Source organism: Emydura macquarii, unplaced genomic scaffold (assembly GCF_026122565.2).
Source record: "Emydura macquarii macquarii isolate MOO-44397 ecotype Brisbane River unplaced genomic scaffold, CSIRO-AGI_Emac_v2 contig_3108, whole genome shotgun sequence".
Lineage (NCBI taxonomy): Eukaryota > Metazoa > Chordata > Testudines > Chelidae > Emydura > Emydura macquarii.
In genome coordinates this window covers 4,924,256-4,936,257 of record NW_027133245.1, presented here as the reverse complement: position 1 = coordinate 4,936,257, position 12,002 = coordinate 4,924,256, and the positions used below count along the sequence as shown (strand labels likewise).

Sequence of the window (12,002 nt, the reverse complement as noted above, 5' to 3'; positions counted from 1 at the left end):
TGTTTAAAGTAATATACACACACTATGTAAATCTAGATTATGCAATTTTAATAAAAGGATGACTAGGAGGGAAGAGGATGAGTTTATAGGTTAAATAGACTAGAACTACAGCTAGAAGAGAAGTGAGGCATTGTCATGTGAACTATTTTAGCTTATTAGAAAATAGATAAGCAGCTGCATTCCTCCAACAGATGCCTATTACAAAAGGCAGTAGCTCTGAGGCAGAGGCTCTAGCCATTTAAAGTGTTCTGAACAGTGGTCACAATGGGCACAGATATAGAAGGGGTATGTGGATCAGCTCAGAACATATTGCAGCATAGGGCCTCGAATCATTTTCCTTGGAGAATGAAATGTTGAGAGCCCTCAGTATAACTAGTGTGAAAGCAAGTGTTTTTTTGATCCCGCCTTCCTGAGGGATAATTTGAAACAATGTTCCTTATTAAAAAGCTGAAGTTGGTAGCCTAGACATAGATTTTTCCAGAGTTCAGCGAGACAGCTTGTATGCTATTTTCTTGTCATGAGACGTGGGGCTAGGTGACTGCTCACATGCACACACCAAACACTGAGTGGAACACTTAAGGAAAAGTGCTGCTGTCTACTAAAGCACCTAGAAATGTAGTCAGCTGCTTAACAGGGGAGGTTGCACTTTTCCCTGGGTGGTTCAATACTGATGTACAGGCAAGCTCAGAGAATACCTTGTTCAAGGAACTTTGAAGGGCTTAAAGAACATCTTAAAGCATTTATCACTATGAAAGAATGGCCATTTCTCCTACTCTAGCTGTTGACTGCAGCAAGGAAGACTGTTGACCAATAAATGCTGCAAAGTTAGTTCAGTGACTAAATGGCATAACCAGTGAGCAGATTCCCAGCCCCATATTTGAACCACATGATCAAATATCAGCAGGTTTCAAGAGCGCCACAAGGTTTAGGTGCGTCTTTTTTGCTTTGAATAAAAAGAAAATAACCCTTTAAGCATTTTAATTAAGGTAGCGAAAACCCTAGGTTTCAAATTGGCATTTTGTAAATAAATGTTAAGAACGGTCAGTCTTGTTTGTTGAATGTGTAATGGTTAGTTTTTAAAATCTTGACTGTGCTAATAGCTGAACTGTTAATTATATTCAGTTTACAACAGTGGCATTTCTAAGCTGTCTGAATTTTGTAATCTTAAAGTACAAAAGTGAGTGAAATGGACAGCTAGCTAAAGTAAGATTTTAGTTTTGAATTGGTTAGCAGCACAGTTAAAATTGTGATAGAGGCAAGGAACAAATAGGGTAGATGTCTTACTCTTGCAAGCATTCATGTCAAACTTCTGATTTATAGGGAACCCTAGTAACTTGAGGTGGTCAATATGTAAGCCTTTTGGATCATCCTTGGGGGAAACAATGACCAATGCACATGTTGTTCAAAAATGACTTGTAAAGTAGGCAGTTAAATGAAATATCTAAAATCTCCCTCAACAGTGCGTTCCCTATAAAATTTGTCACTAGAGTGCTATTCACTGTTTTGAGTAAAGTGGCAGTGACTTTAGGGCACAGACATTACAGCAGGGCATCAGACACATTCTTGACAAACTAAATACAACCAAATCTAATCAGTTTAAAAAAATTAGAAGTATTGTTATACCAATTTAGTTTGTCACATTTTCTTATTTCTTAAAGTTGCTTGTGCAGATGATCTATACAAAGGGGGAAAGCTGATTATAGAAAGTTTTTGAGCTGCATTTGACAGCAAACTTTTCTTTCAGTTACCATACCTCTAGATGTTGAGATAATTGTAGGTAAACATTTTCCTAGTCATGTAAATTGTTTGCAGTACAGTAGCAAGATTGACCCACCTAGTAATTCAATTGGAAGTTTTTAAAAAAGTCAGCATCATCACATGTGGGAAATAAGTAATTTCTATATCCTCCAAAAAGTTAGTCTATTTAATGTGAACCCACTTAACTTTTCTGAATTCTGCTTGCCACCCCCACTCATATTTTCAAAGTTGGAGCAATATGCTTACATCTGCTCTACCTGCTAGGGGGATGATGCCCAGCTTTCATACAGCTACTTGCTAGCTCAAGGAGAGCTAGCATGCATATGTATAAATAGCACTGCAGCTCACCCAGGCTGAGTACATACCTACAGGATTCATGGGGGGTGTACTCAGTACTGCTAAATCATACCAGCACTTAAGGCTGTGAGTCCTACTCCCATATGCTCAGGCTAAGTCAGTGCAGATGTAGTCCAAGGTAAGACAACCAATTTTCTTGGGCCAGGAAAATTGACAGTGTCCCTTTGAATGGCACAGTGTACTCTACGAAGCACTTCATGGTGTACAGGAAAGCTGGATGCCTTCACAACAGACTTTACAGACAAATCCAACCTTTATTTAAAACTACACTTTAAACCATTTAAAAATCACTAAACAAATCACAATGAATAAAAAAAGATTAAGACAGAAAAAGGAACAGTACAGTAAAAGTAAATAGAGGATTTAGTTACAGCTGTTGAAACTGCCCAGGGAGAAGTTAGCATATCTATCGTAAAGGCAGTAGTGTGTCAAAAACTAATTTACATTTTTATACAGATTCAAATGCAGTGAATTTTGTGCCATTTTTCTATATGCATGGTATATGGGTAGAGGGGCTAGGAAGGAGTTGCTGGAGGTTATTTTTCATGCACTTTGAGCTCCAGCAGTTTCTGCAAAATAAAAATTGTTCTAATTAATGTCCAACCATTACTGAATCTGATACACATCTTATATACCTCTTAACTGTTAAAGTAGTGCCGAGAACATATTGACAAATCAAGTCCCTACTTGTTGGTCTGCACAGATTTAGTTGAACAGCTGCAATTCTTCATGTGGGCACTCTTATTTCAGATAGAGCACCTTAGTTCTGTTACCAACTTAAGCAAAACTGAAAGAGGGCACTCAACCTAAAGTAAGTCCCACAGAAGGGAGCTCCATCAATATAACTAGATTGGTTTAGAAACCAGTAATTCAGTGCAAACCAGGCTTTAGTGCCATTAAACATGAATCTAACACTTAGAAGGAAAATTGCAGTGAAGGAAACTTGATATTTAACTGTATGGTATTGTAAGTGTTGAAGTACCAATCATTGTTTCATGCAGTGACTGCTGTCATTGTTCTAGCACCCTCTAATCTGATGTAAACTGAAAACAAGGATATTGACTCTGTTTTAGTACATGATCTACCACAAAAACTTAAGTCTTTTTCCCCATAAAGTTACAATTTTGAAATTCTCTCAATTAGGGCAAAATTAAAAGAATGAACGTGTATGTCAGTTAACCGTCTACTGGAATGTACTTTAGATTTTTTTGCAGTTTAAAATATTCTAACTTATCAGAAAGTAAACCAGAAAATACCAGTTTAAGTTACACAATTAAGAGCCATAATCAGCAATTATACCCAGGCTTTTAAAATACTTTTGTTTTTGTGACTTTGCCTTAGGGTTCAATCTCCCTTCCTACTTAAGCATTCCTCTTAGGCATCTGAATTACCATCAAGAGATTTCTGGTATCTTCATACTTAGAGCTGACTTTCAAGTTTTTTTTTTTTTTTTAAAAGGGTTTTTTCTGATCCTTCACACCTGTTTTTCCCCTACTCCTTTTCTCCTGTTCCAAATGTAACTGAAGTTTAGGACCTGAATCTCACATCCCTGCTGAAGCAGTCAATTCAGATTTTAAGACTATTCACAGATCTGATCCCAGTCACGTATGAATTAAGGAGTTCTGAATCACATAACTGAAGAGTTTAATACTATCAGGCTGATGTATAACTTACAATATCAGCTCCTGCCTTACCATAAACTTCAATGAAAAAAGGATTGCTTCTTTAGTCACAATGGGGAATATACCGACTAGTAAAGATTACTGGAACCAGCAGTAGAAGACAGAACATTTATATCAATAAGAATTTTCAGTTTTCATCCTGACATACTGGATACGGTAACAAGCAGAAGACTGAGTTTTTTTGCTTTACTCAGCAATAATCCTGAGGGGTTTAGACTTTAAACAAACTTAACTCTCCTGAGAAGATACTCAGGAGTTAGAAATTTAAAGAATCTCTCACCAGGTTCTTTCAGTGTTTGAGAGTCTCCTGCTAATTCTTCACCTTGGCATCCATCACCATCTAGTATTTCGTCAGACAAATTGTTAGTCTGGGCCTCTGCCACCATTTTCTTCATTAGATCTGCCTGGGGAGGGGATTAAACAAAGGATTTTCCACAGTCCTGTATATTTCCTTCTTCCCCTCATCCTCCCTCCCACCCCCTCCAATTTAAAAAACAAGACTTAGTTATTTGATGGGCACTTTCAAGTACAGAAAAACTCAAGCAAAATACCTCTGAATATATTGTGAGTTTAAGGGGCAAGTCTTCAACTTTCACAAAATCATCTTCATCAGACTTTTGACTTACATTGCCGGACCCAGCTTCCTGTTGAGAGAATTTAACATTTTAAGAATGTAATGGGGTATATGATTCTGCTTTAAGAACAGATACCTAATAACTTTTCCTAAAATAAACTAAAAATAAAAAATGAAGTGCCCGTATGCTTGATTTAACCTACAAATTGAACAAGTCTGGAAAGAGGGCTTAACCTTGAAATGAAGACTTGTATATTCAAGACAGACAATATGGAAACTCAAGTTATACGTACATATTCATTCACTAACACAGGTGACTCTGTATCAGGGCTGCCAGCCATGGAGCTTTCTGGACTTCCTGTTGAGGATTTGGTTTCTAAGCACATTGTTTCTGGTGTCTGAATTTCATTTACTAGTAATGAAGGACTTGGCTCTTCTTTTGTTGACATAGTGGTAGCAATAACAGACTCAGGAGCACTGACTGTTAGAAGTTGCTCGTTCTCCAGCATATTGAGATAATGAGGCAAAATAGCAGACACATCTTGCTCATCTAAAAACACAAAGCATTTTAACCAGACATGGAGTTTGACAAGTACATGGCTTCTTAATGGTTTGTAAAAAAATAAAACTTCAAATGAACAACAAAAGCACATTACCAGCAGACATTAGCCAATTTGTCTTTGACATGAATGGAACAGGAACAGCAATTAATTCTGCTGCAACATTTGAAAGGGCAACAGCCTTGTAAACACTCATTGCAAAGTAAAACGAATCTCATTAAAAGCCAATATATCAAGGTACCAGATATTCTTCCTGAAGTTTATAGGCTAATCTTAAAGTCACGTGTCACTTTGTAAATTCAGAGATCAATTTTGGCAAAAAACTTGACCAATCTAATTTATAGAGCAGATCCACAGTAAGCAGTTCAGTATTTCAGGCTTTTTTAAAAATAGTTATTTCAAAGCAGGTGTAAGAGGGATACTAAAGAGCCATAATTTACAATAGACTCACCTAATACAATAGATCATTTTTAATAAAATGTCATCTGTATGTAAACAGTGACATCAAAATCAAATATTTTAAATTTAGAAATTAGCTTCTTCATGAAGGTGGTGCAATTATTTACTGGTAAATTGCTCAAATGCAAAACCACTCATTTTAAGTTGTTTGGTACTAAAATAGTGTAATTCTTAGCAATATTTGGGAGAGTTAATCAATCTGCAATTGTTAAACCACTGATTTGTTAAGCTTGTCAATTTAAAATTCTGATATTTAAGTTAGCTTTTTAAATCATCCAAAAAACTTTATATAAAAACAAAATGAATAATACAATCTTCTGGAGGCATGGTGACCCCAAAGTTTGTATTTTTATGACGAATCAGTATACCATGATTAAGTTAGCTTTCTTCCCAACACTGAAAATATTGAGAGAGACTATTCCTGGTAAGAGGTACAACTTTAGAACAGACTAGTGTTCCTAGAAAAAATTTGACATGATTGTTGTTGAAGAAATTAAAGCACGATTATTATGACAATTGGGACTTATAGGTGCACATAATAGTTGCTTTTTTACACAAAAATTTTAAACAGTAAAATGTGCAGAATTTCTTAACGTTTGCATGACTGCTGAAGTACTACAGAATCAACAGACACACAGAGCTATCAATCTATGAGAGGAGCATGTCTCAGTGCAGAGAACAGACTACTGCTAACTGTGATAGAAAAGAAATCTTAGATGAGATAAGAAGCAACCATCAAGCAAGCCGGTAGACTTGCCATCTTTTGCCAGTAAGTAGCCAAGAACAGAAAGGCAATTAATTTTAGAACAAGTATAGGAGGGCCACACTCAACAGAAAAAGCTGGCACATTTTCCCACCACATCTCCAGCAGATATGGGTTTGATTTTAGTCCCATCTAACCTAAGATTTCTCACACAGTAAAGATCACTTCAATCTTTTAAAGCCTTATATTATTGACAATTAAGGATGAAAATGGCAGGAAGGGGATAGCAGGCACAGCAGCTATTATGTTGATTATGAAATTTAAGCTTTACTTTCCAGTCTACTAAAGCATTATTCTCAAACTATTATTCAATGGCATGGGTTATTTTTTTTTCTTGATACAAGAGTTATTCAACTAAAACTGTGTGAGAACCATATCAATTACAACAGTCCTGAGAGTTAGGCCACTGACAAATGTCAAAATGCAACCCTATCATATAAACTCAATTATATTGAGGTTTTTCCCTTTTGAAATGCTTGTTTTTATCTAATTTAATATAATTAGACCTCAACATATACAAGAATCAATAAAATCTAATTAAATAATCCAATAAACTCTTACAAATGTAGTCAATTTCCTTTCCGCAGAGAGCAAATTCAAATGAAAGTGATAGTATGATTTGTTTTATCTATCAAATTTAAAGCTTTATTCAGATCTTACCTTTAGCACTAATAGATTCCTGCTTAGATGACAAAATCTCGCATGCATTTGGTTTATCAGATTCATCTTTTCGAATCTACAGGGGAAAAATAATGTTTACACAGATAACTTCTATTAGGCAGAAGAATTTAGTAGTTCATCTAGTCTACCCCCACCCTGTCTCAAGTCCCCCCCACCAGGTAAGCTTGTTCCCTACAGTGTAACCACTTAGGTTGTGTCTATACTAGTTTTAAATACTCAGTACGTTTCACTGTTTACTTGTTAGTTGCTCTTCCATAGATTAAAAGAGCTCACTTTTAAGATAGGGTAAAAGGAAAATGTAGGCTATTAGTCCTATCATAAACCCATATATCAAACTGAAAAGCTCCTCTCTCAGCATTTACATCATTCAGTACTTTTAGGCTGTTATACTTGCCTACCTCATATGCATTTTAGCAAAATGAACATATTTTTAAAAGATCATCATAAGTCAGTCCTTTCAACCCTTCACTCAGTGGTAAATTAAGGAACAAGTCTCCAGAACCCAATCAAACTCATTCAAGAGTTTCTAAAGAACAAGGAAGTGACAACAGCTAATAAAATACTGACATTTTATTGAAATCATACTAGAAGACTGGAGACTAGCCAGTAGTTGTACCTGTCTTCTTTTTTTTAAAGCTCAAGAAGTGATCCTGGGAATTACAGACTAGTGAAATTTACTTCAGTACAGTTAAACTGGATTGAAAAAATTTAGAATAGAATTATAAAGCACATGGCACACAGAATGACATAATGGCTTCTAAAAAGGCAAACTGAGTTTTAGTAATCTACTACAATTTTGGGGGTCTCAACAAAACAAAGAAAGAACCATCACCTGACAATATATCTGGACTTTCAAGAAGTCTTTGATAACCGTCTTAATATGTCTACATCCTTGCCATCAAAATCTCTTGGATAAATGCTATCACAGAGAAGATGGAAACAATTTTCTTTTAAAAAAAGGAGATTTCTTTTAAAAAAAGGAGTAGTCGGCTTATAGTGAAAGAGACTTGGTCATAGCCTATTGTATTACAATGAGAATAGGCTTTTCTGTCAAATCCTGTAGGACAAACAAGTTCATCATCTTGCATTTAGAAAGGGGGCAAGAGTGGGGTTTTTTTAAATGCATTTTTCAAGAGTCAAATCAGGTTTCAAAAACAGACTGAAAAGAGATCACCATGGTAGGTCATCTTATCAAATACAAGTGTTGGAACAGCAGCTTTCAAACAGAATTCTGAATACCTATAGATTGTAACTGGAATATGTAGGGTCGGTTCACTTGACCTACGAAAGTACATGCATGCCAAAGCTGCTTTTTAAAATGCCCGTGTGAGAGCAAAGCTTTAAAAGATGCACAAAACCAGACTGACCCTGAAGACTACCCTAGCTGAGTATCCATTATAAAAAAAATCATGAAAATTAACACAGCAAAATTCAGAAATTAAAAAGAAAATATTTTTGGGACATAGTACATTCTCTCGAGTCTTTAAATCCAGACTGGATAGCTCTACGATATATGCTTTAGTTCAACCATAAGTTGTTGGGCCAGATGCAGGAATCATTGTGTAAAGTTTTAAAAATCTATGAAGGTAAAGTGATGGGACTTAATGAATATGAAGTTTAAAATATCGACAATGTGTGAGATCTGCAAACTTCACTGAAAAGTTATCTTATTCAAAGTCAACTCTTTTCTTCAAATTTTCTGTTTCTCTTTCCAATTGGGGGGAAAAAAAAGAGTCTACCTTAAAGTAACAATAGTTTGACATCACAACTGGTTGGCCAACTGAATGGCATTGCGTTCTAGCACACAGGGTCACAACACAACTCAAGTTTGGCATGTCTGTCTCTCTGTGTCCACCAATGGATGGGCGGATGCACCAAACCCAAATATCGCTGTAACCACGTTGGCCAGGATGTAACACCTGAAGTAGGGAACCTGGCCCTCTTCTTTGGGACAGGAACTGTTGCTGCGGGGGAGGGAGGGTGAGTGCGGGGTGGACTCTTTCTTCTGCCTTCTCCTTTCCCAATCATTGCTATATTGTGATTTTCTCACACCTCTGCTGTAAAAATATATTAAAAATTAATGTGCCAAATTCTAGCCCTAATTATAAGGCTAGAAGATACAACTGATCATCTAGTCTGACCTCCTGAATATAACACAGGCCATAGGACATCCCTTAATTCCTTTTTGAACTAGAGCATATCTTAGAAAAACATCCAAAATTGATTTAAAATTTTCTGTAATGGAGAATCCACCACAACTCTTGGTAAGATGTTCTAATGATTATTTACCTTCACTGTTAAAAAATTACATCTTATTTCCCATCTGAATTTGTCTAGCTCCAATTGCTAGCCACTGGATCTTATTATACCTTTGTCTACTAGACTGAAGAGCCCTCGGTTATCAAATTTCTGTTCCCAATATAGGTATTTACAGACTGATCAAATCACCCCTTGCTTCGCCTTATCTCCGTTAAACTAAACACATTGAGCTTCTTGAGCATCACTAAAAAACATGTTTTCCAATCCTTTAATCACCCACATGACTCATCTCTGACCCTTCTTTAATTTATCAACATCCTTCTTGAACTGTGAACAGTAGAACTGGACACAGTATTCCAGTGATGTTGCACTAGTGCCCAATATAGAAGTAATATAGCCTCCCTACTCGTACTCAAGATTCCCCGAGTCACATATCCAAGGACTGCATTAGCTCCTTTTGTTCACAGAGTCACACTGGGAACTCATCTTCAGCTGATTATTCTGGGAAGCACTGACTCTGAAAAAGGCTCTGAAAAGGGTCATGGTGGATAGTCTCCCCCATTCTTTAAGTATGGCCTACATTCTTTGCTCCTAGATGTACAACTTTATATTTTGGCCATATTAAAACACATTGTTTGCTCGCTTACCAAGTGATAAAGATCACCCTCTATCAGTGATCTGCCCCCTTCCTTATTTAGAACTCCCCCAATCTGTGTCCCATCTGCAAACTTTATTAATAATGATTCTGTTTCCTTCCACGTCGTTGATAAAAACATTAAATAGCATAGGGTCAAGAACTGATCATGCAAATATCCGAAGAAAAAGTATGACAGAAAAAAGGGTATTTCTACATATAATATTTCTTTAAATCAACCATAGTAAGTAACAGGAGAAAGGACTGACAGTTCAAGAATATAATGCACAGATAATTACCCTTCATTAAAATATTTATTGGGTACCAACTAGGTTAGCTCAGGTTCATAGAACTGTGATAATACCTGTTCTTGTTCACTTTCAGCTGTAGTTTCATTGCTGGCTTGTAGTGAAGTCTGAACATCCACAGGTCCTTCTTCAAACTCTTCTATTTCTTCATCTTCATTCTCATCTTCCCCACTTCCATAATTAGTTAGAGCTTGTGTTTCCGCTTTAGACAAACCTGAAGTCAGTCAATGCAATAGTTTCAAAATAGCTTAGTCACTGATATAAGTTATACTGGCTTTTCATTAAAACTCTTGTCCTCAGTATTTTAAAAAATAAAATTTAGACTTTAACTAAGTTCTCTTCATATTCTGGAATAGGAGATAAGTAACATTAGATACCTAGAGCCTCAATATAACATGATAAATTATACATCTGTGAGAATGATTATGACCTGTAATTCTCTTGAGAGATCTTTTCCTGGAATAAAAATACTCTGCAGAAATCTTACTGGAAGTACCACCAAACAACATTGTGTGCTGTAATGTAACTATGTACTTTTAATTAATGTAAGTCTATTTGAAGAGTGCAACCACGATGAAAGTAGAGGTATTCAAGGGTGGAATAAGGGACATAATTAGGAATAATTCAATGAGACGAGAGAACATTTAGGTGGAATACCTACAAAGAGTGTCCTGATAGCAATTAGAGCTGAACTGCAGAATCAGAATCATAGAAGGAGGAGAATGAAAGTGATTAGGGCTTGGAAAGATTCATATGAAAAGAGACTGAAAAGACTGGAATTATTTGCCTTAGATGAAAGAGGGAAATGATAAATATATAAAATAAATGATAAAGAAGGTAGATTATAAACGTCTGTTCTCCCTGTATTTCAACATATGAACAAGGGGACATTCAATGAAATTAAAAGGAATACTTTTTCACACAATGAATTAGACTATAGAACTCAATGTCAGAGGATATTACCGAGACCAAAACATGGCAAGATTCAAAAAGTGATTATGGATAACATATGTAGCTATTAATGGTAAGAAAAAAAATTGGAAGCTACATGCTTCAATGTTTAAGACAATCTAACCTGAAGGGATCATAAATAAGGCCTTCACTGGAGATGGGGCGGGGGAGTTATCCCACATGTGCCTAATGTGGGGTTTCTTGACCTGTCCTCTGAAGCTGGCCTGTGGCCACTGTCAGACATAGGTTAGTAGACCATATGGATCATGGATTTGATCCACTATGGTAATTCCTATGTTCCTATAAGAGACAAATCTATGGAATAAATCTTCTAAATAGTGGAAGCTACACTGCTTTTGGTATTTAAACTTAGACTGGACAAGATACTAGAAAATGTAGTACTAGAAAATCATGTACAGGGAGGATACACTAGATGATTTAATAGAAAACGGAGATAAAACCTAGTAACCTTATGCATCTATGGCACACAAGAACAGTCCATCATTAAAAATGTCATAAAATTGCATGAAGTTGCTGTCAAAACTGAGTAACGACTTATCAAAACAATAAAAAACCCCACTTACTTATAGACACTGGACAACCTTCACTCTCATCTTCTTCTTCCTGATCAGAAGCATCGGATCTCATACTTTGAGAAACTTCACCATTGTATGTTTCTGATTCTTGTGTCTGTTTAACTGTTTCAGTCTCATCCTTGTCCTAGCCATAAGTAAAATGAATTAAACCTTCATTGAATAGAATTTTTCCTTATTTTGGAGGAGAGTGTTGTAACATTTTTTACTCATCAGTAACAATTAAGTACATTGTGTCTGCAGAGCTGCACTCTGCATTAAAAACTTAGAAGCATCAGGAGAAAAAGCACCCAATGGAACAGATTAAGTACCCTCTTCAACAATCCAAACATACTGAAAGAGATTATGAGAAGGACCCATAGCACCAATTGTCCTCACTTCTTTCTACTAATTCTAATAATTCATAGAAAGTTCTGAAGGAGT

General features: G+C 36.1%; 1 protein-coding gene across 15 annotated transcripts in view; it reads right to left on the bottom strand.

Moving 5' to 3' along the window:
• Positions 1-2,186: 2,186 nt before the first annotated feature.
• Positions 2,187-12,002, bottom strand: part of PCM1 (pericentriolar material 1) — a 78,748-nt gene continuing 68,932 nt past the window's right edge. For 14 of the 15 annotated variants that reach the window (XM_067530596.1, XM_067530598.1, XM_067530595.1 and 11 more), the window contains 7 exons: positions 11,571-11,706; positions 10,092-10,249; positions 6,814-6,889; positions 4,665-4,921; positions 4,349-4,441; positions 4,078-4,201; positions 2,187-2,684 (listed from right to left, as the gene is read on the bottom strand). In XM_067530596.1, the coding sequence (XP_067386697.1) occupies positions 2,659-2,684; positions 4,078-4,201; positions 4,349-4,441; positions 4,665-4,921; positions 6,814-6,889; positions 10,092-10,249; positions 11,571-11,706 (870 nt within the window). In that variant the 3' untranslated portion in view covers positions 2,187-2,658. The remainder of the gene's footprint in view (positions 2,685-4,077; positions 4,202-4,348; positions 4,442-4,664; positions 4,922-6,813; positions 6,890-10,091; positions 10,250-11,570; positions 11,707-12,002) is intronic. The other variant, XM_067530600.1, reaches the window with a different exon arrangement.